The following is a 27,215-nucleotide window of genomic DNA, read 5'->3' on the forward strand; positions in this document are numbered from 1 at the left end:
AAGGAAAAAGGACTTTGCCGTGCACCAGAGCATTAATGTTCGTTTCATTCGTCACACCGTTTCCCAGCCTGATTAGTCCTCCACAAGGTCATGTGGAAAATTTGTGAAACACAATAAAATGCTTTATTTTATGCTTCTTCTCTGTCCTTATTGGTTGTCCTCACTTTTAGCCTATCTACCGCCGGTGATTTTCATGCTACAGTTGCCGTTCGAACGCTATTTAGGGGTTTTCACAATGGAGATCACATTCCAATACAAAAAACTTGGTGTTGCAATTTGATGTTTTCGAAATTTTCTCACTATAACCGTAACTGTTAGAGTGACACTGTTGTTTTCCATATCATTCTTGAGCGCATACATCAAAATACCTTATGCCAAAATTTCATTCAGTTTCTGTGAATGGTATGATAGTTAGGGGCCCATATGTCGGGATAGTTTTTTTATAATCACCCTGTATATAACATAATCATAACTTGCACAATCCTGTGCAGATCAACAAAAGACTCAAAGTAGACTCTGTGGAAGATCTTGTTGCACGAATCCTTGTTGCAGCAGACAAGATCAACCAAGTCTATGAAAGGGTGCCCCAGTCTTTTATTCGCCAATGTGAACTGTGCAAGGACACTCTTTGCAGGTTAGCATCACTTTGAGCATCTCGTCTACTGTGAGTCTTCCTCTGATCTGCATGGGATTGTGCAACTTATGATTTTGTTATACTCCGAGTGTATTTCATCCTTAAGGTTTTGTTGTAAATGTTGTTCGTCCTAATGGGTACTATCACCCTCCAATTTTTTTTAACATTTTACAAACACATATAAAAACTAGAGGACTGTAGGAATCAATTAAAATTTTTAACTGGTTAGTCAAAAAATGTTAATTGACTGATTAATTAAATGTTAATAAAATATTTTCACAAATGTGCTATTAACTGAAACTAACTGATTTTAAAACTGAAATCATTACCTTTATTTTTTTGAATCAATATGCATTTCTCCCAGATCAAAAAATTTGATCAAAATATTGATTCAAGCATTTTTAAATATGGTCACTTGTCTGAAATGTTTTATGTCTAGGAATATTAATTTAAGACATCTAATCAGTCTTGATGAATGGACAAAAATAAGCAACAAACTTTTAATAAAAAATTTAACAAAATTTTAATTGGATTGATCAAGTTGATTAATCCCACTAAAATTTTTAACTGTCATTAACAATTGATCGATTAACCAACCCATTTAATCGGACCAGCCCTAATAAAAACCATTATATAAAGAATTTTATAATACAAAGCACATGCCTTCCTATTGAAGAAACTAAAGTTTAAAAAAAAATCTATTCCATAGAATGTGTAAGAAGATGTATGCACGAAGAACTATGAAATATAAACTCCCTCTGCAACTACTTTGATGTTTGATACACTTCCACTGATTTCAATTACTGATATTCAAAAAAATATTTTCAAAGCAACCTTAATAGCAAATGTGATTAAAAAAAAACTAGCATTTCATTTGGGTTGTATCTGGGAAGGAATACTTTCTTTAAAAAGATATAAAAATGTTTCAAAATTCAAAAAAAAAAAAAGACTTCCAAAAAATTGTTTGATTAATATAACGTATATAATCATACGTGTGAAGAACTAAGCTTAATGCATTTCATCTCGGCATTGACATGTGCAGGCAAAATGTGCTTGGTAAAAAACAATGGGGAGAGCCTGGTGGAATCTGGAGTTCCAAAACCAGAGTTCAGCTGAGCAGTGGAACATGTGCTTGACCTGCTGAGGACGCTGTCCAAGGACTGTGACCGTTCCCGTTCAATATGTATTTCTGAGCTAACCGGTACATTGCAGGTCAAGTGAAGATCTCCGTCTGATTTTGATTTGTGCTTTATCTGGGAAGACATCCCTGCAGATGTCCGTCTTCCTGAACCACTAGGGAGATCAGACCTGGATTTTCTGAGTTTTGAATCTGAATCCAGCACTTCATCTCGAGTCCGTATGCCAACTGCCTTTAAAATGGTATCCATTTTGCTGGCATAATCCATGTGACCAGAAACCTGAGAGACAGAGAACATACATTAAGGTAAATATATTTGGAGCTCTTAAGGACAAAATTTTTTTTCCCATTCATTAAATAACACTGGGCAACAATGAAAATTTGCCCAACATGAAAATACACAATTCCAAATTACTTTTACCTGCTGAACATGAATATCACCATGAAAAAGTTTTATTGGCTCTCATTTTGAAGACAATTCCATGTTAAATGATGAAAAAGTGCTTTACGAACGGTATCACTGGACAACAATGGAACTCCAGTACAACAAGTCCATCCAGTGATTTCATACATGAACAATTGCAAGACTTTTAAGTACCTAGCTATCGAAAATTGGTGTTACGGAACTGTGAAATTATTATATGAGATTAAAACTGAGATATCAGATATAATATAGAGTTTTTTTGTAGAGGTTTGTATTTAAAATATTTTTTCTTTCCTATTCTTAACTGATCTGAGGCCCAAATGATATCAACCAAGTTTGGATCACATCATGATAGACATCACAACGGACAACATCAGCTGCATAATTTGCAAAATTTAACAGCTCACTACTTACAACATCACTGAGATCAACATTGCACATTCTCCTGTTTTCCCATTTGATTGGCTGTAAACCAGCAATTTTCATAGTAGCTGATGACGTTCTGTATAGAAATTTCAGCAGCCAGTCACCCCTGGAAGCAACAAATGAAAATTTGACTCACGTTTAAAATTCAAACATAAAAATATAAAATAGAGATACATCTGTGAATCATGTGGTAACATGGGATGGAGATGAAATAATTGATCATTAAATCTATATTTCATTCATATGAAACAAGCTTGTGTAATTTTTTAGTCTATTCTGTGCTGGTGACACAAAAATAAATCAGATTATAAAGATAGGGCATAATGAACATAAAAGTGCAAATAACATCCAAAATAGTTCCAGAGACAACCATAATTTTTGCAAAGACCATCAGTAGTCCACACACCTCCAGTCAGTGATTGCTGAGCTAAATCAGTGTAAAATGTGGATGACAATTCTATGTAAAAACATTATGGGGAATCTGCCAATACGAGTCAAAAAAAGGAATTCAATGTTGGCATTCTGGTCAATGTTCACTTTACATACAACATGAGACAAAAAAGACATCTATAATGTAGGTAAAGAATTTTGTCAATTTTTTCACTTGACAGAACAGAAAATTTTAACTAATAAAGAAAAGTCAGTCAAAAATAATTTTTGGCTCAATTCTAAGCACTTATCATAAAAAAATGTTACCACATTTTGTTCTACTTTGCTTTTCACTGTGTCTTGATCAGTAGTCATGTAATGGATACAGATAGAGAAAGATGTGCATGTGTGCAATAAAATTACCAGATATGAATCCACAGACTTACCTACAATAACCATTTATTATGCGTCCATTAACTACTCGAGCAAAAGGCTTCCAACTCTGTAAATGAGCTGGAACTGGAGCACCCAAAAGAACAGCATCTTCTATGATTCCCTCGCACCCTGGAAAAAATCCAATCTTGTTATATCTTAGCTATCATCCAGTTTAGGAAGAAAAAGGGATTAACCAAACAACTCAGCGCCTTCCAATGTACCCAGTATGCACAATTAAATCACTGTATGGCGCCACCATACATACCCAGTACGCTCCTTAAACTTCTGAATCTAATCATTCTTCTCGGTCAGAAATTGCATTCTAAATTTAACCAATTTATTGTATTTTGGGACATTATGTTTTTTTCACAATATAAAATTCATAATATATAAATTATATTATGAATTTATATATATAATACATATGATAAGTTATATGTATTATCATATTTTATTATGAGTGTTGAACATTTGCTGCCTAACATGTGGGGATCCGGGATATTATTGTATTGCCCTGTATAATTATTCTAAAGAATATGTTATAGTCTGGTGAGCTAAAATGCCCTGTATAACTAGGTTGGTAGTTCTTTGTTGTAGCCAGGAGGCTGAGTTATAAATCCCATTTTTGGCAGCACTAGAAGAAAAAAAAATTACCAAAGAAAGTGTCATAAATTTTTAGGTAATACAAGTGATACAATAAAATAAATACTATAGACAAGATGTTATTTTATAAACATAAAATATTTCAAATTAATTCAATGATTACTTTAAAAGTTATAATTTTTTCACTATACAACTGTGAAAAATGGTGATTCCATTTAAATCTCCTCCGGGCTTCAGGGGTTAAGGCAAAATGATAAATCACAATAAGGTTCTCAATATATGTAATCTACAACAAAAAAAAATAGTCACTCCCCATAAGTTAGCTCCATCAGCGAAATCCCGGAAAAAAAATTTACACAACATACCTTTTCTTTTAGACATTTCTTGAAGGCAGTAAAATATAACTCTGGCACCAAGACTGAACCCAATAAGTGTTATTGGCCTTCTCCCCTACAATGTGAAAAACATTTCATTTTACTATTCATACTAAAATACATTTGAAAATTTTTGAATTCACCAGGGACTTTATTAAATTTGAAATCCCCCAAACAACATAATCAAAGCATAATAAAAAAAAAAATTCCCTAAAAAGAAGTTTTTCTCTCTTTATTTTTTTATTTAATTTAATTTATATACATATATATACAGGATGACACAGGAAAACTTTAAGAGGTGGTAGTACACACCAATACAAAAAATTGTCATGAAAGAATGCATGGTCTAGTATGAAGCGCAAATGAGCTAGCGTGTTTTGAAACGGCCGCTCCACAAATGTTACAACGGCATTCCTGTTGAAGTTTATTGGATGAAAAAGAACACCATGCAGGCAAATGTAACCTGGCGAACCATATGCAAATCTGCATCACAGTGAATGAAAAGCATGGATGCCAGCCCTGTGAAATTAATATAGCGTGCAATCGTTCTAACAGTTGTAACGTATGGGATAATTGCACACTTTAGTAATACTGAAAAAGCAGGCATGAATTTCATTTACAGAGCTGCAAACGGAAGTACCACAGAGGCAGAACAAATGCATGGTGAGCCGTTATCCCCACAGGGTTGCCCAATCAGAAAACATTTGTGTGCTTGCATCGGCAGCTGTGCAAAACAGGATTCTTTCTTGATTCCCAGTCTGATGAAGGTCGTACAAGGACTGCCAGAACAGCAGGTGAGGAAGACAAAATTTTGGAGATGGTGGCAGATCAGCCAACTTCAAGCATATGAGCTGTAGGTTGTAGCCTTGCTGCGCCACAATCCACTGCATGACCAGTGCTGAAAGGGTGAGAGGTTGCAACCATACCATTTTCAACAAGTCCAAGCATTGAATGAAGATTATGCTCATCATGTAGACTTTGTCCACTGGCTCCTACAGTAGGGTGCAGCACGCCCAGATTTTGCAGCATCTCCAATGAATACACTTTTGCATGAGATAGTGCATTTAATACCAACAATAAACATGTTTGGGCATCTGTAAATCTACATGCCGCATATCCAGATGAGCGCTTCGCCATCAATGTTTGGGCAGGAATCCTCAGCAACCACCTATTAGGATCGTATCTTCTGCCAGAACGCCTTGATGAGAGCAAATACCGGACGTTTCTGCAAGAGGTGCTGCCAGACTTGCTGGAGGAATTTCCAAATACCCTCTGGCGATGTATGTGGTTCCAGCACGATGGAGCTCCAGACTGTTTTGGACAAAAGGTGCTGCATTATCTGGACATCACTTTTCCAAACTGTTGGATCAGACTAGGTGGTACTGTAGCTTGGCCACCACAATCATCCGATCTGTCGTGTCTTAATTTCTTTTTGTGGGGACAGCTGGAGAGTCTGATGTATGAGACTCTTGACTGTGAAGAGGACCTAATCACAAGACTTTCGGCTGCTGCTGGGGAGGTTTGCGATATGCCTGGAACATTACAGAGCATTCACCAATCCCTCCTTCACTGCTGTTTTTCTTGCATCTCCATTGGCAGTAGCTCTTTTCAGCAATTATAGTAAATTATTCATTAAAATTGCTTTTTTAATATACACGTTATTCTTGAGTTTTCTCCTTGTATCCTTGGTTTTACTATGTTGCGCCCTGTAGCACGTTGGCATTTCATTTTAAACCATGCATTCTTTGATGAGAAGTCTTTGTTTTTGTGTGCACTACCGCCTCTTAAAGCTTTTCCCATTTTTTCTGAATCACCCTGTATATATTCATAGCACTATTTCAGCATCCTATACAATTGACTCAAGCCAAAGCAAACTGACAGAAAAAACTTGGTTAGAAAAACAATTTTTGGTCAAAACAGTGTACTAGCAACAGATAATTCTTTCCTGTCAGTCTTCACAATATAAATTACACTTTTTTGAAGTTTTGCACAATCTAGTCTGTCAACTCTCTTCAATACATCTCTCTTCATAATTCACACAGCAAATTATGAAGGCATGTAAGTTTTTAAAAATGATGCTCTTTTGAGACCACTTTTAAAACACCATGCAAAATGTGTAAATTACAAGGTCTAATGTAAATTAAGTGAACTGGATGGTTTTACTGCATTGTCCATCCTTTTTTTTTTAAAGAGATTTGTTTACATTTTACTATTCAATGCCAGTGTAATTGTTTTTAACAAAAGAAGCACTCTCATTTCTAGCTTTTTGCTGAACATTGCAAATATTGTTTATGCCTCTGCATGCCCTAAAAATACAGAAGAAAATTGAATGACATTGGGTAGCATCAGAATCACTAAACCTAGAATAGGCCCATGTATCCAACTGCTTTGTTATGCAAACTGTTGTTTCACCTATACACAAAATGTGGACCATAATTTGGAATGATGAATGTTAGTCACTGTCCGAAACCATGAAGTAGTAAATACAAAATTATTCTTTCCATCCAGACAAAAGTTTTAATGACTACTCTACTTGTTGAACCTTCAAACTAAGCAAACGAAAAATTAATGAACCAAATGGTCCACATACACCCCTAAATAACCTTAAAGATGATGATAAAAGTTCTGCTTTGGCAGAATGATTAATTGCAATTTAATACATTTATATTGTCTGGCAATATATCATTTTTCCCTCCTCAATTAAAATCAATTACATGAATTTTGTTGATAGGAATTCGTAAAAAAATAGGAAAAGTAGGACAAAACCAAGAAAGTAGGACATTTTACCAAAAAGTATAAAAAGTGGGAGCCCTGTATCCATCAATGAGTTCATCCCATGGGGCATTTTTCAGAAAAGGTGTTTTGTAGAAGCTTTCTGATAATAATGTTCAAAGATAATATAAGAGTTCTCCTGGCTTTCCCCCCATCAACAAAATATTAAGTAGTCTACCGACTTACTGCAGAAAACGTTCACAAATGACTAGTTCGACCCTCTTCCCCACTCCCGTCCAAATTATTGATTAGTTCCATAGTTCTTAGAGCTCAAAAACAACAGCCAACTGAACCCACATTGTACAAGCCAGAACACGAGTGTTCATCAAAATTATGGCCTATTTCCGTTTTAAAAAGTGTAAATTATCAAAATTTTGCAAAAAAACAAATTTTGCATTAATCACATACATTTCAGATAAATACAAAAATTATGTATTAGTGATGGCTTTTAACTTTAACATGAAGCAGAAATAGCGTGCGTTGTTTTTAGCATCATTGAAGTTGAAAGCAGAGTTAAAACATATTAGCTTGAATATTTTATTGTCATGAATAACTACATTTATTCAAGAGAAAATTATTTGGAGGACAATTTTCAGCCTTAAACCATTCCAATCATTTTTAGATAATAGGATTGGTTGGGATGTTCAACTACTTATCAATGATTTATGATAAATGCTGACAACAAAGAAAAGAGAAATTTTTCGTTTACACATGTATCGAGATGAATCTGATTATTGACATAGATTTAAAAATTGAAGAATAAGTTTTTATGACACTTGTTTGTTGCATATACCTGTTGTTTCTCAAGAAGAACATCTGCTAAATGTTTTCCAACTTCAGCTGAACGTCTTATGCACACTCCCCATGGATTGTCAATAACACCGGCAACTGTTATTAAGGTTGCAGGCCATGTGATGGCAGTTATTATACCTAAATGATAATGTTTTTTAGAAAAATGGAAATAAAATCATATACAGTGAATTTTGCTTAGAACATTCCCACTAATTTTCACGATTTGAACTCTCCCCCCCCCCCTCATTGATCATGTTAATTTTTCCTGGATATGACATTTAAAATTGTGCCATTCCCACTCACAAAGTTTAAAAAAATTACATCTAGCTCCCTCTCCCCTTCCTTGAAATGTACTTTTTGCTTTTCTCCCAGTAAAGGGGACCGTTCAAGTATTATGTAAGCAAATGTTTAGCCATTTTTGACCCCCCCCCCTTGTCAGCAAAATTTCATCATCAGCTCTGCCCCTCAGAATTATAACGTATATTGGTGGGATTAGAGACGTACAGAGGGGGTGGGGCAAAAGGGCTTGTGACCTTCCCCGACTATCAAAAATTAGTTTTTTTTTAATGCAAAAAAAAATTTTTTTTATTGAAATTTCAGAAGAAAATACCTATATATATCATTATTATCAATTTCTGTTAATTTCAATGTTATTCGAAGGCTATGAACTCAAAATTTATCTTTAATAAATTCACTGTGATCCACCCTCTAAGCGATATAATGATAAATCGCACAAAGGCCTTTGGCCCGTGGACTGAATATGGCTCTGGGGGTTATCTGATGCGGCTGGCCCTTCTCAAAACCTAATTTCGTAAATTTTACAGATCGCTTACGTGGGTACAATTCCAGAACATTTAAGCGGGCTGTGGCACATTTTCAGATCACTTAAGCGATCCATGATACATTTAGAGATCCCTTGAGTGACATGTGACATAGTTTTAGATCACTTAAGGGGCCTCCAGTGCCGTTCTACATCACTCAAGTTACCCGCAGCACATTCTCAGATTATTCAAGTGATCTGCGGCATATAATTACGGATCACTTGAGTGATGCATGGCGCAGTTCCAGAGCACTTAAGCAGCCCGAACACATTTCCAGATCAATTGGATTCACTAAAGTGGCTCTGTGGAGCACTTATCAATAGTGGGGAATGGTACTTCAAGTGCCCACAAACTATCGAAAGGTTTTTCTCGTTTTTGGCGCACCGAGTACGATGCCATTAAAAATATTTCATATTTTCATAAATGGTGGTTGATGACGTAAGTATTATCCAAACCCCCATCGATGATGACGTAATACTTGAATGGCCCCTAAGGAAAAAAATGGGTCTTATTTGTGTGCTAGCAATTAACAATTAAGTGAAAACTTTTCTTTTATGGCTATTTCAAAGCCAGTCATTTTTCTGCTTAAAAAATCAACTGAAAACTGTTTCCCTTCTTTTTTTCAATGGTTAGACAACAATAGTTTAAACTTTTTTCCTCATTCTTTCACTTTGTCCAACAGTAGTGTTTAAAAAATTTACAATTTACTGTTGTTACCACTGTTCAGATACATCAAAAGAGATCAAAGTACACCCCGGAATAAAGGGACAAACAGATAAAAAACTAAGCTCTTCTGAGAATTTTTTTTTCTTTTCTTAGTGGTCTTATTCAAATTTAATGTACTATCTCAATTTCAGGAAATGATAAACAATCTTCTAATAGTGGTGATGATGACATCTAAAATAAAGGATTAAACCGCTGTCTTTCTCATCCATTTTTGAATGTATCGATACAAAATTAAATCTAAAAAAAAGACAGGCAACTTGACAGATTTTCAAATGCCATTAGTAAGCAGCATTTCAGATAAGAAAAATCAGATTTGCAGACTACTTTTTGAAGTTTCAATTCTTTAGGAAACAACGAATACCATAAAGAAAACCTAAGTTAACAGTTGCACTGGACATTCGATTGAATATCTGTAGGTCTGTTGGGAAGATTGGCTATGACAGAAAACTGATTTCGGCCAACCACCACACTGTCACCAGGTGTGGTCTTAGCGATGCAAGTCTGTCACCATGACTACAGTGGCTATTCTACAGGCTACTGGGCATGAAATTTTCATTTCAGTCCAGTGATATTTTTGAGAAATCTTCATTCTGATGAATCAAATTAAAAATGGAAAAGGGTCAACTAATAAATAGTAATAAAGTTTAGAAGAATCATGTAATAATAATAAAGTATCATCACAAAATTATAAGGTATCATCAAACAATTATAAATTAACACCACATATTTTGTGTCACACGCCATTTCCAAAACCAACAGAATTATCTGATTCACTTACCTGATAAAATTGTGTATTTCAATGCTTCCTGGGCTGCCATGGAAACAGCAAAACTAAACAGGTAATCCATTGCTCGACCAAGTTCTAGAAAATAAGTGGATTCATAACGTAGACAGTATTGCTCCCTGGAACACATCAGAGACTGCCATGGTTCTTGGAATGCCTCTGCAATCATATTCACAAAGACAAGGGGTGACATCATTTCCATTTACAATTACACATTTTAAGAAGGAAATGTGTGACTATATATGAAATTTTTCTCAACCTTTTCCTTCTTCAGATAGCCATCCAGATATTGCCAGTGTCACATGTAATTGTTGACCATCAGTGAGGGTATCAAATGCAAACTCTTCTATGTCACCAACACGCTTTTGCATTTTGTAACCTTGGATATAAAAAAGGAAAAAATATATATACCTCCCCACATGAGAAAATTGCATATAAAACTGAAATAAATTGTGCTTTTAAGCAAGCCCATCTTAATGAGTTGTGACTATTGCTGTTTGCAGTAAAAAACTAATGAAAATGGCAGTCAATATCTCTGATGTGAGACATACACAGTTTATTATAACAAATGAGTATCTGGGGAAAAAATGAATGTGATTGTATGAAGCATGAAAATAAGTTTTAAAAAAGTAAACACCCTTTAATTAATACTTCTGTGAGTCGGAAGTAAAGGGCATTATGTCACAAAAGGGAAATTTTACAGGAGAGCCATTTGAAGATTTTTTTTACTATGTCTTTCTGTAGAGCTCACTTGTTTTATAAAGTGCAGTCTAGCCAACCTTCAAGAAGTGAAAATCCTGTAACTTCCTGACAAAAATCCTGTAATTTGCTTAATAATCCAGCAAATGTACTTTTGCATGAATTTTTTTTGGCCATAATATGGCCAACTTAAGAAGTAATGCATAAAGTGAACATATAACCTATATTTTAGGGGATATTACCATATGTTTTGTTACCCATTGCTATCTAACTATTCTAAAGAAATAGCCATTTTTTCAATGATGCTTCCTTGAATTTGATATTTACTGGACATTTTCTTTATATTGAAGTTTTTTTATGAAATCATTCTGATTAACCTTAGATTTATAAAAGCTCTCAATATCCCATCCATCTGTAATTTTTAGCAACAAATTAAGAATTTTGTTTACAATTGGTGAAATTATAAATCTTCCGGTACATACATTCTGATTTTTTGTAATTTTTGCCATGAAATATGGCAAGCATCAGAAGACTAATAACATCTTAATTTTCTCTTTGAAAAAATATGGTGATTGTATTACCTATCACCAGTCATGCGATCAAACATGCATGGAAAAAAAGCAGTGCCATATTTATGTTGATAGGTTTGGATGGCTTTGGCTACCGTTCATACAGGGAACTGTACCTAGTATGCTTCTCTGTGTAAATAGGGGTGAAGGTCACTTCATGAAGAAGAGGGAAGGTGGCAGCAGGAAAAATAGAAAACTTAATGTTTCTTTTCATTTTTTTTCTAAGTTTGTACTATTTTAACCATTAATGACAATTAAACCTCAGCAATATGAATTCATAATACGGAAGTTCTGTACACATTGTGAAATCCAGCATTGCTGAGCTGAATCCGGAATGTTAGGAGCTCTGAAAGTGAATATATCAATTATTTATTGAAATAATATGACTTAAATATGTGTCTTATACCTATGTGTAGTGTAATAAAATTACTGCAAATAAATATCTGTATCTCAATATCAACAAAAACAGACATGGTGTCCTTTATCTCCAGCATACAGACTAAAAGGAATTTAATTTTTGTAAAAAAACAAATGAGTAGTAGAATATTTTTTAGAAATTTCACTGTTATTGCAAACAGTGGATAAAATCCTGACTCATTTCTAACATTATTACCTGTTAAACCCGCACCAGCCATACCAAACAATGAGCCAATGACAGCAATACCAGTTGCAGATCCCAGGGCTGCGGCCCCAGCTCCACCTATGATTGCTCCAGCACCAGCAGCCATGAATGGAGCAGCCAATCCACCAGTTAAGCCTGAAGGAAATGAATGAGTATGAAAAAAAAAGTCTTAAATAAATTAATATTTATTTAAATAAAAAAAATTAATTGAAACAGTTATCAGTTATGTTTCAATGGTCAATCTGGAACCACTGTGTAGAAACAAATTCACATAGGATTTATATAATTCCTTATGTTGAAATTTGCATGTCAACGACAGTGTTGCAATAATGTGATAATGCTGATCATGGGGACTACATAAATAAGTTTGCTATACTACAAGACCATTGTAGGCGATATTTATCTGTAATAAAATAATCTGATAACTATCATGCAATCATAATTTAAGGGGAAACAGTTGATAAGAAAAAAGGGTTTCTTCTTTAATCTGTACAGGGAAACGATAGAACTGCACAAACATCTAAACTGCTTTAGCAAGAAACGGGAGAGGTGTCAAGTAATTGGGTGTGGGTCCTCACACTGACGAGCAGGAAACTTGCTTGCACTTTGTTCATTCAGCAGCCAAGAGCAAAATAACACAATCAGCTAATTCCCTCCAAGTGGATGAATGGGAGCATTCCTAACAGAAAGTGAATTTCATCAACCAACCACATTCAACTATAGAACAGGGAAACTTTATTCAAGCCAATTTGATACATTAATAATAAATATGGGCAGAGACCACTAAAAGATCTAAGATTGTGTTTAAGATCTTAAATTAAAGGTCTGCAAACACGCTTCCTGATGATACCACCAACTCGTGTTGGAGAGATGTTAAAAATATTTATAGTGCAAAACTATAAAACACTGCAGCCTTGTAGCTCACAAAAACTTATAAGGCTGATAACCCACATAATGGCTGCAAAAGTCTCATCAGATAACATAAAAGCTATAAATACAAAACTCATTATTTTAAAACACATTTATTGGAGTAATGCAAAATAATGAATTACCTAAGACAGCCCCGCCACCTAAAGTTGCCACACCTATCAAGAGATATCTTTTTAACTTTTTGTTACGTTGACGACGATGAGTTTCTTTCATTTCTTCACTATGTACATAAATTAAAAAATGAAGAGACCATATTATACAGAGACATTCTTAACAGATATTGTATCAGATTGAAATAACATCTACACAGTTGATGCTTGTTTTCACAAACCCTTGCGGACATGAAAAATAATTTGTAAATGGGAAAGACGTTTATAGGAATATTGCAGGGGACCAGAAGATTAGTTCATAAATTGAAGTTTCATAAAATCAAGCTTCGACTATATTTGGCCTTATTTATTAATGATAAAAATAGAACCACTGATAAGCATTAATCAACAGCATCTCTATGTAATGTTAATATTTTTTAAACAAAATGACTCATGTTTACATAGTAAATTACGGATTGTTTTTACAGAGCTGTTCCTCCTGATCGATAATTTTATGTTTTGCCTTTTATCAAGAATTACCCTACTCACTCTGTCATTTCTTGTACTTCATTGGTCAACATCTCGACTACAGACTCTTCATAGATTTCAACAAGAGGTAGCGCAACCCTGAGAAGCCAAGCAATATGTAGAACTAAAACTCGCATTCTGGCATCATAAGAACCTATAAAATTTTAATCAAATTTAATTAAAAGAGAAAGCTGTGAAATGACTGCTGCAAGTTCCTATATACAATCAACTAAGTGGATTCATGCAAAATAATAAAAATTTGTTTGATCTATTGCTATATGCATTTATTTGATGTTGTACAATATTTACCTGTTGCAAAGCCTTGAGTAAGCATACAAATTAATAGAAGCAAACCATCAATGCACTTCAAAGGTTACAAAATTCATTTAAATATGAAAACAACGCAAATTGGAAGGAATACAATGAAACTCTCACATAACAAAGCTCGAGGGACTAGAGTAAAGTATAATAACTTATTATAAATAGGAAAATAGAATATATATATTAACACTATGCAAATGCAGAAGTGTATGCAGGAGAGAGCATCAGAGAATTGTCTCTTCCCCCCCCCCCTTCCTGAAGGAAGAAAAATTTGAAAAAAAATTCAAATATTTTCGTAAAAAAATTTAACTACCAAAAGAAAATACCTTTTATATGCTATTTTATTCAATTTCAGTAAATTTAAATGCTTTTTGAAGGTTGATAACTCACAATTTCTACTGAAGAAATTCCTTGTGCCCCTCCCCTTGTTCCCGAAAGGTTGATATTGCATATGCCCAACACCATGAGAGGTGTATCAGGGGAGTGACATCTACATTATATATAGTAATATCCCCGCCTTATATTCTCCTTCAACTTATCTCACCCCACATTTGTGCCATCTCGTACTTACTAAAAATTATTTTTATTAATTAGACATGTAATACTTTCAGCGAGTTTTGAGGACTTTTGACTTACTATTATTAGAACGGAAATATTTATCCTTGATATTCACTTAAAAAAGATGAATACATGAATAAAAATAAAATCTGCACATTTCCACCCCTACACTTTTTTCCTTCTTCCTGAGGAAAGTGAGTCATTATCAAAGAAAAACAATATGACTTATGACATTAGTCTTAGAACAAATTACGGAAGTAACTCTGGTTAATTGTCATTATTATTCGGAGTTCAGGCACTCTTAGTTGTAGAGTTCATTGTCATACAGGATTTCCACACTGTACAAGGATTTCCAAAGGATTTGAGAAAATGATTACTAAGGATATATTGTCATCGATCAATGATTCCCACAAAGACTGTGTAGTGAGCTATTTTAAATGTAAAATTATATCAAAAGTAGTAATAAAGCTGTGATTCTTGAGCAACATGTTTAATACGTTCTTCTAGAAGACAATTACACAACTGAAATAAAATCAATTTGCATGATACAAAAAAAGCAACATCACAGGCTTCAAAAGAATAACGGAAAAATAAATCTGTAACTGAAAAGTCAAATGACATGAAAACTAATTTTATCTAAAAACACTGAAGCAGTTCAGAGGGAAAAATGGGGTTCACATAACTAACCTCCTTCAACAGCAAAGAGAATAAGGTCTTCAATGATTCTAATGCAACTGTTATTCAAACCAGGTTCTTCTTTTAAAACCATAACAAAGGGATCAACGTCTCCGCCTTCTCCATTGACGAAGGCGAACATAACATGAACTACCTGATAAATATATTAAAAACATCAAATGCAAATAACTGATAAGGCTTTTATAACTATCATCAATTTAAAGAGATTTTCTTATCTAAAGTGAAAAGGCAATTACCAGTGGAAGTTTCAAATTTTTCCTCATTATTTACAAAAAACTGTTGATATACATCATCAGAAGGGGTCTAAGTTACATTACTTTCACAGAATTAAAAGATTTTTATTGCTAACTTTAGATCCTGTGTTCCCCCCTTAGTTTTCCGCACATTTAATTTTGCATATTTTCGCACTTGGTGCGCCTTATTTTCATAACCATAACTTTTACTGTTACTCATCAAGATATCCCGTTTAAAACGTTTTCCCACTTACAACATTTCTTTTGATGGTTTTCTCCTTCTTTTGAGAAGCGTTGTGGGCGGGATTCACTGTGTATGCATGCGGACTGTCCTTTGATCATAAAGGAAAGTTTGACTGTCGGAAGTGTTTTTAAAAACACACTCTTCGCAACCAAGCCTAAACACAAAAACTTGATCATTTTGCCTTTCTTCCCAAAAACCAGCCAACAAATTGTTAAATCCTTCGAAAATATAATTTTTCTGATTTTCAGCCCCATCAATAAATTCAGCTTCTCTAAACTAAAAATATCCCATTGACCCCCTCAACAACTGGGGCATCTACAGCATTTCGTGCCAATATGGATTATCATATATAGGCCAAACTAAATGGCAATGAAATGGCGTTTAAACGAGCATAGAAGATACATAACTAACCAAGACTTTAACCACTCATCCATAACCCAACATTGCTGGTCCTTTGACCATAAATTTGACTTCTGCCAAAATTATTCAAAAATGCCCCTCACTGACTTGGACTTCTTCGAATCATTCCACACCAACAAAAACCAGTTGGTCAACGACCTAACTAGCACACCACCCTTCTCAAAAATCTGGCAACAGTTTCTACAATAATTATTTTTTCTCCATCAGCATCACTATCACGTTCTCATTTGTGATTAGCTCCGCCATTTTTTTTTCTCTCCTCCTCCTTTGCTCTTGTTGCCAGTTCATTTTGAATTCGACTTTTCATCTACAACAGCCAGTAACTCCCGCTATGAGGAGTATTTTCACTATTATTTTTTGCTACTGATGAAGGAACTTTATATAGTTCCGAAATGCATTCAGCCCTGGTTCCTTTTTTTGCAATTTTGAGTCAATATACACCAGTCTTTCCTTGGTATTATCTAACCGCAATGGTAATTCATTTCTAATGCATGTTTGTAGTTTTTTTTTTCATTCTATTCTCCATGTATTCATGTACACAATACACATACATACCCATATTGTCATATAAGGTTCATAAAATAAAGGTGCTACGCAAGATGACACAAACGGTTGCAAATTATATATATTTCCCCCATACAATATTTATACAGTCAACACTCATTATAGCGACCATTCCATTCCAGCAACCGAAAGAACAAGTCCCAATAGTTGTTGTATAGCGACTATCTTATATGTTTTCCTTTTGATATAATGACTGCCTAATATAATGTTCGATTTGATGAAATGATGGGGGATGGCATTATAACAAGCATCAACTGCATTTTCTATGTTTTCATCTAATCCATCAGAGCGAGTGAACTCAACCCAATCAAACAGAGGCTAGCTTCATCCAGAAATTAACACCACCATACAATCTCATTTGCTCACCTACAAGGTGCTAAGCAAAATGACTCACTCTGGGAGAATATTTTTTCTATAACGAGAATTCCTATGTATTTCATGTATATGATGTGACTAAATTTTGCTGAATGTTTTCATCTAATCCATCAGAGCGAGTGAACTCAACCCAATCAAACAGAGGCTAGCTTCATCCAGAAATTAACACCACCATACAATCTCATTTGCTCACCTACAAGGTGCTAAGCAAAATGACTCACTCTGGGAGAATATTTTTTCTATAACGAGAATTCCTATGTATTTCATGTATATGATGTGACTAAATTTTGCTGACAGGGGGTGGAGGGGGTCAGTGTTTTGCTGACAAAGGGGGAGGGGTCAAAAATGGCTAAAAATCTGTTGACGTAATACTTGAATGGCCCCTTAGCATCGTAGCATTTTGCTAAAGCTTTTCCCCCCATTTTCACTTTTTTGCGAAAGGAATTTTTTATCCAGCTTAAACACTGCTATAGAGACTGAATGAACACCATAACTCTGCTACAGGACTTCTCCTGTCGTCGAGATCTCTTTTAGCCAAGCTTTGTGGCAGAGTCTATTGCTAACTGCAGTCAATACTCAGTATAATGACCAATAGCACAGTATGTCCCAAATGTTTTTATGTAACGACTATCCTATGTTTTTTTCTTTCAATATAACGACCACCCCATATAATGTTGGTTTTTGATGAAACAAAATGGGGGTCTGAAAAAATGTCTGTGGGGAAACTTTTAATTGGGGAGATCAGCTTGCATTCACTCCTCAAAGTTGAGAACCACAGAAGACCAACTTCAACACAGATCACCACAATAATACTGGCGAGTTTTGAACCTAGAGTCCTTGTGATGCAAGTCCGTCATTATGACCATACGACTGCACAACAGCAGAACTAAGTACCGTAACTTAAACACTAGCATTGGGGAAACATTGAGAGGAAAATGAACTGACACTGATGACTTGCGCTTCACCCCAAGATATTTGTATAGTCAAATATATTGTATATCAGTTGTATAGTCACAAATAAGTATCTAAGTGAGTATCGTAAGTACTGCAATCCAGGGCTACATTGCACCAATGCTGAAGAAAAGGAGTCAACGCTACCTAGCAGCTGTTCTAATGAATATTTTTGATTCTGATATTTCCGAACAGTTTCGATTCTGCCCGACAAGAGACATTATTGTTAACTCGTGCATTTGAGTTACTGATGCATCCATTATTTTTTATATCGTTTGCTTATATTGTGCAGCTCAGTTTCAGCTGGAACATTTACCAAGAAAAAGTCAAATTTTCAATTTGGAAAAAAAAACTTAATAATATGAGTTGACAGATAATGTCTCCTGTCAATCAGAATCGAAACTGTTTGGAAATATTCATTAGAATAACTGCTATGTAACAATGAATCCCTTTTTTTTCAGCATTGGTACAAAACACTGTAAATTTCATTTGAATGTTTGTTCAATTATTCTAATATCTGAGATTTTACTTAAGTCATGGCAGAAAAAAAAAGATGTAAAATGTTCAGGGTTAATGAATGCGATTATGTAGCATATTATAAATACCTGTTTGGGTAAACCAACGTGCGAGATGTGCCTGGCCAGACATTCCTCTTTGAAAGACCTAAAAATATATATTGAAACAATGAGCTTATAGGTGCGTGAATGGCAGGAGGAGTGATGACATCTTTTACAAAAATATATTTTATTTTAAATGTATATGGCAGGACTACAAAGATTACAAAATAAAATAATACAAAAACTATCTTCCCTGACAACAACAAGCGTGGCCATCATCAGCGTGTTCCAAAACCCAACTTAACTGTGTATCCTTGACAACCTTCACTCCGTGGATGGCTTTGACCGATTCCCCACAAGCTAATCCGCTAATCAAGCCGAATTGTCAAAATATTACGATAAAAATTTAAACTAAAAATATGAGGGATTGTCGGAAATATTATCATTTAAATCAGACATTTTGATAGATTTAATTATTTCAAAGTATATGTTAATCAGATTTAACACTTTCAAAATTACTAAACAATTTGGCCGCACCTGTTCCATTCTTCAGGGAAAAGGTCCCGTAAAGATATTGCACATATGGCACAATAAGCATAAACGCCAGCATCTGTGATGATGGATTTGAGGGGTTTGTATACAATTGGACACTTTCGAACTGGAAAAGAAAAATATATACATACAATAAATGCCAGCAAGACGCAATGAAAAAAATGCATTCACATGTTAGCCACTCGACAATAACTACTTTAATTGCAGCAATTTTGGACGTATAAGCAGTAGAGCATCCAAGTTTAAAAGCTAGAAACTTCCTAGATGCGGATTATCTTTTGATTTTTCGTTTTTCATGTGTAATGCCTTCATGAAACATCACGCTGTTGGGGCAAAAAACTTAAGAGAAATAGTAGAGGAAGTAATAAAATAGTAGACAAAAATACTATTCCTCACAATATTTGGCGAATTTAGAAGGAAAAAAAACTAATGACCAAAACAGATGCTTGCACACCCTCTAGGTCACTCTTTTGATCACATACTAACTTGAGGGACATTGTTTACGAAATGCCAGTAGATTTAGACATGGACTTGATGGCACAAATCGCCATCCCTGCAAAATGCCCGGTATCTTTAAAAAAGTTCAGAAATCTATGCGCCATAGATGTCATGCATGCCGCAATGCCAATGGGTGGAATTTTGAATACTTTTTGCAATGCTTGTAGCTATTATTGTACTCTTTTTTTTTTTCTTGGGTAAAAAAATGCTTCATACTGCATTGTGTTTTTACTGTGTCTCTTTATCACTTGAGGGGGGAGAATTTCTGACCATGCTTTCCTATGTGATTAAGATTCCTAACAATGCTCTCTACCTCCCCTCTGAGTTTGTACGTGGAGTTTTTCAGAGTTCGGAGTGAATTATTTTGGGCAAGGTTTTACGGCCCTTCTAAATGAAGGAGGGGTTAATTATTTATCCAGTTCCACGTTGCCAACTGAAAAAAAAAGATGTCAGGTCATCCGATGGCCATTATATTGTCTGCGACGAAAGGATGGTTTGATTTTTCTGCACTCATTTTTATGTTAAAAAAATCTGTGTGTGTTTCGAATTTGAATTTGGAAAATAGAAAATTTCATGTGATTACAATACTCTAGAAATAAATGATCATGAGAATATAGGTGATACCAGTTACCGCTTTCACCTCTCCCCCAAGTGCATATGTTGCATTCATGGAACATCGTGAAAAACAAAGAAAATAAATTTTTTCTTCAAATTTCAAAGTTGATCTATGTATAGGCATGCAAAAGGACCTCAAATTCCAAAACAATAAGTGTTTTGTTCACAGTTCGGCCTTTAAACGGTTAACACAAACCTATTCAACTGGTTTATTAGTTATCATCCAAACTAGTTGAAGGAGTTCACCCCCAAAATAAAAATCAAAGATTTAATGCCAAAAAATAAATTCTCAAAATTGTGAGTAAAGACACGTTGAACGATTTTGACGTAGTACAAAATTATAACGAAAAGCAATCAACCCAAAAATACATGAGAATGCAGCTAAACAAACATTGAAACTTCACACCGTTGAAAAGCTATTTTAAATTGATATTAAAAACTTTAATTACCTAGAAAGGAACTCTCTACATTTAAACGTAACATAAAGTGTTGATTTCACGTAAATTAAGCGGTAAATTCACTTACTAAAGGCCGGTGATTTGGATGGCCCAACGCCGATTTTTTCATCAGCCATGACACATATTGACGTCTTTATCCGTGTGTTTTGATGCCAACCCTGGAATAAAAAAAGTTTACAATACAACTCCAAAAATAATTATACAGGGCTTTTGGTTAAATAAGTTTACTTATCGCTCAGTGGTCGGGACCCAGACCAGCACCATCTTTAGCTAGCATCTGCTTTAGAAAGCATGGAGGAAAGAATGCACCAGAAGAATACTGTAATTCTTTCCTCCATGTTTAGAAAGTGATACTCAGACCCTTCTCAAAGTGATTCTGATGATGATTATGATGTCTAAAAACCCCATCTAACTCATTATTCTCGAGCAAATATGGTCAGTTTGCTAATGATGACACTTCAGCATATAAAGACTCCATAGATGTCACTAACAATAGTTTTTTGTCTGTGACAAATGTAAATAAACAGACTGGACTTGCTACCACTGCCTAAAATGCAGTAAAAGCCCACCCAATACACTTTCCTCAGTACTAAGCTGACCATATTTCTTCGAGAGAAATACGGGTCATCGGGATTCCAAATACGGGAAAATACGGGACATCGCCAATAATCGCCAAAACCAAACAAAGTTGCCAAATATTGTTGAGATTACGGAAAATCACAATGGCGGGAAATGATGCATTATCACAAGTAGCAGTGGATTAAAATGTATTCCACGAAAAAAAAAAACGTTCACCATGACAAATGTGGGAGATTAATATTCTCATATATAGTAGTAATTATCATAAAATAATTTCTGAGTTGAAAAATAATGTCAATCTTTGACTTCAATAGAGAATAAAAATTCAAGTAGGCTTCGTCTAAAATACGGGAAAAACCGGGACACTTTTGCCAAAAAGTCGGGACGGCCAAAAAAACAGAAAATACCGGGACTGTCCCGGGAAATACGGGACGTATGGTCACCCTACTCAGTACACATGTTCTCTGAGCATACAAAGACTCATTAGATGTCACTGCAAGCAGTTTCCTGTCTGTAACAAATATATGTAAACGAACTCAACTTTCTACCAATGCCTAAAATGTGTAAAAGCCCAATACACTTTCTTTAATACACATGTTCTCTCAGCATACAAAGACTCATTAGATGTCACTGCAAGCAGTTTCCTGTCTGTAACAAATATATGTAAACAAACTCAACTTTCTACCAATGCCTAAAATGTGTAAAAGCCCAATACACTTTCTTTAATACACATGTTCTCTCAGCATATAAAGACTCGTTAGATGTCACTGCAAGCAGTTTCTTGTCTGTGACATATATAAGTAAATAGACCCGACTTTCTACCAATGCCTAAGGTGTAGAGAACGGGTTCCGTTCACAATCCCGACAGACGAAATCCCGACAGGGTTGAAATGCCAACAAGTCAAAATCCCGACACGGTCAAATTGAAAAATTTAATTTTTCCGTATAAGCCGCACTTCGCGATTTCTGTCGGGATTTGAATTTTTCGCGGTGAGGGGCGTTGGGGCGCCGATGAGAATGATAAATTGCGCAATCAAATAAATTTTTCAAATTTTAATTTCGTCGTATAAGCCGCACTTCGCGATTTCTGTCGGGATTTGAATTTCTCGCGGCGAGGGGCGTTGGGGCGATGATGAGAATGATAAATTTCGATCAAATAAATTTTCAAATTTTAATTTCACCGTATAAACCGCACACTTCGTGATTTCTCTCGGGATTTGAATTTCTCGCGGCGAGGGGCGTCGGGGTGCCGATGAGAATGATAGATTGCGATAAAATAAATTTTCCAAATTTTAATTTCAAATGTATTATGCAGTGGAGAGTGCGAGAGGTGACGTTATGTCCTGTATGGTTGACAGAAAGCTGAGAAACACAGTTAATTTCGAACAAGAACTCGCGTTAATACTCAGTTTTTGGATTGAGAGATTTTGCTCTATTTCCATAAAGTAAGCCCAGAGCGATCTCAACAGCATCATCCCCCCCAGCTAAAACAAATTTTTCTGAGGCCCCTAGCTAACTATACAAGGTGTCCTGTACGTGCTAGTACGGCCTTTTCTTATCAATCGTCCGTCGGAGAGACATAGTTTCAATTTAAAAAATGCTCAAAATACTTTCTAAGTATTACTACTCCCTTCTACTACTACTCCTTTCTAAGTATATTCTACTCCCTTTACCAGTTTTGAGAGTGGAAATAGTGTTTTTTTCAACGGTTAGCTGATGCGAAGATGAATTTAGGAAAGAAAGAACATTCAAAACTGTCTTTGCAGGGAATCGAATCCGGCAAGATTGCAATTGAATCTTGCCGGGTGAGCGCCTTTAGACTGCAATGGCAACGAATTTCTCAATCTTTCGTTAGATCTTGTGTGCGCTGAACGGGACCGTACATGGACTGGTGGCAGTGTAACTGGCACCAGACTTTGGCCTGAGTTAGGTCCGACCGTTCATCGCATACAAGTTCCAAGGAAAAATTGATATTCTTTGCCTTTGTAGTCTAGTGCGCTTACCCAGAAAGCTCGAGAACGTGGGTTCGATTCCAAGAGCACAGTTGAAATTTTCTTTCCTAAATTCATCTCGCATCAGCCAACCGTTGAAACCTTCGTATGGATAGCGAAAAGTGATATCAACTCGGAAAATACAGTGTGTCTCAAAATAAGAAATCTAAATTTTTCTTCGATTTCCCGTCATTTAACTTCCACTTAGAAAGTTGTTGCATTGTTTCTCCTGATGCCAACAGAAAAATTGCATGTTTCTAAGTGCAATATTCGCTAAGATATTTGAATTCAAAAACTGTACAGAGAGAGAAGTTATGAAAGGACAGCAAAAACTAATCGACAACGCTCCTTCCCCTCATTTATGCTGTCCTTTCCAACTTTCCTTCGAATTTTGAATTCAAATATCTCCGCGAACATTGTACTTGTCAACTTGGAATTTTTTTGTTGGCCTCAGGAGATACAGTGCAGTTACTTTATAATTAGAAGTTAGAGGACGGGAGGCCAATAAAAATTTAGATTTTTTAAATTTTGTTACACACTGTGTTTTCACTCTCAAAACTGGTACAGGGTAATTTTTGAACGCCTTTTGAGCATTTTTTCAAACTGAAATCATCTCTACCACGGATGGTTGAGGAGACAAAGGCCGTACTAACTCTTAAAGGACACCCTGTATGCAACTACACTACCACATAATTTGCATACTCTCTTCAAAATTTTAACTAGATCAAATTGTCACGAGGTCTTCCTGACACTCGAGGCTCCTCAGCAGCCGTGGCATCATAAGCTCCTGGTAAAATGATTATTTTGAACCCCACATAAACTATCTGCTTATCAAAATTTGCATACTTATAGTGGAAAATTGTAAACAAATCTAATTATCACGGGTTAGGAGCATGCGTTGAAGTTAAAAATGGGGGACACCATAATGACTTTAGTGCTTAGGGCCGTCATATGGGTTAATCCGGCCCTGCTAAGCTGCCTTTTACACGTTTACCTTGTTGATTTACTTTTTTCTCTATAATTGCAAAAAGGAAATGCAGTAAAATCTGTCTTCTCAACGGAAAAATTTCGTGCTCCCATGATTTCTTCACTGCCAAAATACACATTAAAAAACCTGCATTACCCATTTGCATCATAAGCGCAGATATGCGCTCTAGTTTTTTATGCATAAGAACAAAACACTAGAATACTATCGTATACTGTATCAAACTATTAAATTTAATTTTTCAAATTATTTTCTAATTTGAAAAATAATTCATTGAACTAAGTAAAATTATAAATTCTTTGTGTACGCCATTTAGTTTTTCGCTTTTTATCATTTTGAAATATTTCTAACTTTATACAATAAAAACATTTTGGTGATATGGACTAATTTTCCACTTTTTCGAATGATGCAAATGTGTTAAACGGAACCGGTCTAACGTGGAAACAGAAAGAAAAATTGTATCCTTTAATGGAAAATTTCACACACGGCGATCAATGGACGATAACCATCAGAATGATGTAAAAATGGTATCGGAGGACAATTTATGAAGTAATAATAGCAAACATTTTTGAGTAGGTAAAATTTTTCATCTCAGTCTATGCTCGCAAATGAGAGTTATACATTATCAACACCTTAGATTAGCATAAACCTATTCTGTACTTGATGCAGTGGTTTTGATAAGCCATAACCATAGTAAAGCATTTGCTTTCTGAAATTGTAACAAAATTTTTCGGAAGTGCAGGCTTTTCAACAGCAAAAATCAGTGTAAGGGTTGAATTTTCAAATGTTATGCAAGACTTACAAATGTATGCAAGTTGTGTGCATTTCCGTGATCGCAAGGCTTAGCAGGGCCGGAATTATTTAGAGAGAGGGAAAGGGAGACAACTGCACTGGTGACAAAATTTAGGGGATAACAAATTTTAGGTGGGAACAAAAAGACCATTATAAAATCTTCGAATTTTACAGTGGTAGGGGCAGCAAGACCATGTTGCTCTTTCCCTTACAAAATTCCTAGTTAAGGTTCTAATGCTGAGGATTACATAAACATTGACGATAACGTACAACCTGAACCTGACACGACAGACAATGACACCCTGATCGAAAATTTTTGAGAAAGTTAAAAAGAACGTAAATGTCGTTATTTTAGAGTACAGTGTAGGTCGGAACTTTATAGAGGTGCTGCCAGAACTTAAATACATTATTTAGTAATTGTAGACTGATTATTCATTTGCATTCAATTATTTTAAATATAATTAATTTTATCATCTATTTTTAAATTATTTATTTTCAATTAATTTATTTTTATATGATATTTCAATTACTTAAGAGATCGTTACATAATTTCACACGTTATATCAATTGAACCTTTATTAAGCGGAAACCTGTGCTCAACGGAAAAAAACCTCGGCCCCTTGCGATTCCATTGAAGACTCAATCCTCGAACTGAAGTGTAAAAATTAATTTCACCGTTTAATATGTGAAAAGAAATTTCAACTGTTTTAATCCAGGGGTATTCAACTTATCAAACATTGTGAGAAAAACCAGAACTCTCCACGAAGCCCACGGGCGAACAACTACGGTAATTAACAACGGCTTAATTCGGCGTATAATGGGCCAATGGGAACCCGGTTGATCAGAGGGCCAAAATAATTGAAAACATTTTGACATGAATGTCGCTCTCCACTTGTTAATACAAGATATATGGAAAAACTCATCTCTGCCTCTACCGGGAGAGATGAGTTTTTCCTTCCTTAAAAAAAATTAACATCTCAAATAATAAATATCTTCACAACATCCAGTTCCTGTATATCTTGAAAATATTTTATTAGTTTGAAATTATTTCTTATTTTCAGTTTAAGTCAATTTTGAAATGATTTTTTTCGGTACGTAAATCATCATGAAAATGAGAGAATTTTCATCATTTATTAGTAATTCACCAATTTTATAATGAAAAAAGAAATATATGAAAGGGGCTCGTGTGCGTGTGTGAGAGAGAGAGAGAGAGACACACACACACACAATGAGATCTGGTCAAAATTTTCGGCATTCAGGAGGCAACTGCCCCGGGCGGAAAAATTTAGGGGGCAGCAATGTCCGAATTACGGGCTTTCGCCAGGCCCTATATGTCGATCCCTATATATGGATCACTAAGACATCGATATTCAGATTCCTTTGACTGTTAGAGTTGCCACAGCTAACCCACGGCCCCCACATGCTAGTGCCGGGCCCCCAGGCCAGGATTTCTCGCGGGCCCCTACCCCCCTCCCCCCCCCCCCGAAAAATTTTGTGCACCTCCCTTGAGAAAAGATTATGGTGTATTTTTCCAGTAAAAAAAAAAAAGAAACCGGGAAGAAAAAAATGTTGAATGCCCTTTCCCCCCCCCCTCCCCATGAGAAAATCCTGCATACGATACTGCATTTGTGATATAACTAATTAGTGCAAATTAGCGTCTATTTAATCTTTTTCGATGGTTTTTATATTTTACTAGCTATAATACCCGGCGTTGCCCGGGTTTTCTTCAATGAGGTTTTTTTTGGATCACGTGATATCTCCCTCTCTTTTTTTTTTGAGGGACATACAAACCGTGTCCAAGTTAACCAATATGGCGACTTCCTGCGCGATTCATGAAATAAACAAATATAGATTTACACAGAAACGTAGAAATGAATATATATTTTTCATTTTTTAAGGGGCGCTAGGTATTTCGATCCCCCCCCCCCCTGAACTTCAAGTTACCCATCTGTCTGTTCCAGCTTCCAAAAATCCTTAGTTAAAGCTGTGGAATTTTTTCGGTGCACTTTTCACGGGCTCATAACTAATTTTAAAATATCCTAACCGACATGAATTTATGCAAATAAATATCAAAAGAGACAATATGGGGAC

At 35.3% G+C, this 27,215-nt stretch overlaps 1 protein-coding gene across 3 annotated transcripts; it reads right to left on the minus strand.

The window, feature by feature from the left end:
• Positions 1-1,219: 1,219 nt before the first annotated feature.
• On the minus strand, positions 1,220-20,954 carry LOC149081014 (transmembrane and coiled-coil domain-containing protein 4-like). Of its 3 annotated transcripts, none has more exons than XM_089237749.1 (14): positions 20,845-20,954; positions 19,192-19,312; positions 18,703-18,760; positions 15,302-15,443; positions 13,757-13,889; positions 13,241-13,338; positions 12,180-12,323; positions 10,558-10,677; positions 10,293-10,457; positions 7,969-8,105; positions 4,395-4,479; positions 3,438-3,555; positions 2,611-2,728; positions 1,220-2,052 (listed from the first exon to the last, which is right to left on the minus strand). In XM_089237749.1, exons 1-14 carry the CDS (start codon positions 20,891-20,893, stop codon positions 1,621-1,623), a joined length of 1,920 nt encoding a protein of 639 aa, XP_089093875.1. In that variant the 5' UTR covers positions 20,894-20,954; the 3' UTR covers positions 1,220-1,620. The 3 variants fall into 3 exon arrangements, with proteins under 3 accessions (XP_089093875.1, XP_089093876.1, XP_089093877.1); XM_089237750.1 differs by having other exon boundaries at positions 1,526-2,052; positions 20,769-20,854; XM_089237751.1 differs by lacking the exon at positions 19,192-19,312 and having other exon boundaries at positions 1,526-2,052; positions 20,845-20,889.
• Between the last annotated feature and the right edge of the window lie 6,261 nt (positions 20,955-27,215).

This window comes from Pholcus phalangioides, unplaced genomic scaffold, assembly GCF_987345545.1.
Source record: "Pholcus phalangioides strain wild (caught in Gottingen) unplaced genomic scaffold, Ppha-v1.0 ptg000010l_1, whole genome shotgun sequence".
Taxonomy (NCBI): Eukaryota; Metazoa; Arthropoda; class Arachnida; order Araneae; family Pholcidae; genus Pholcus; species Pholcus phalangioides.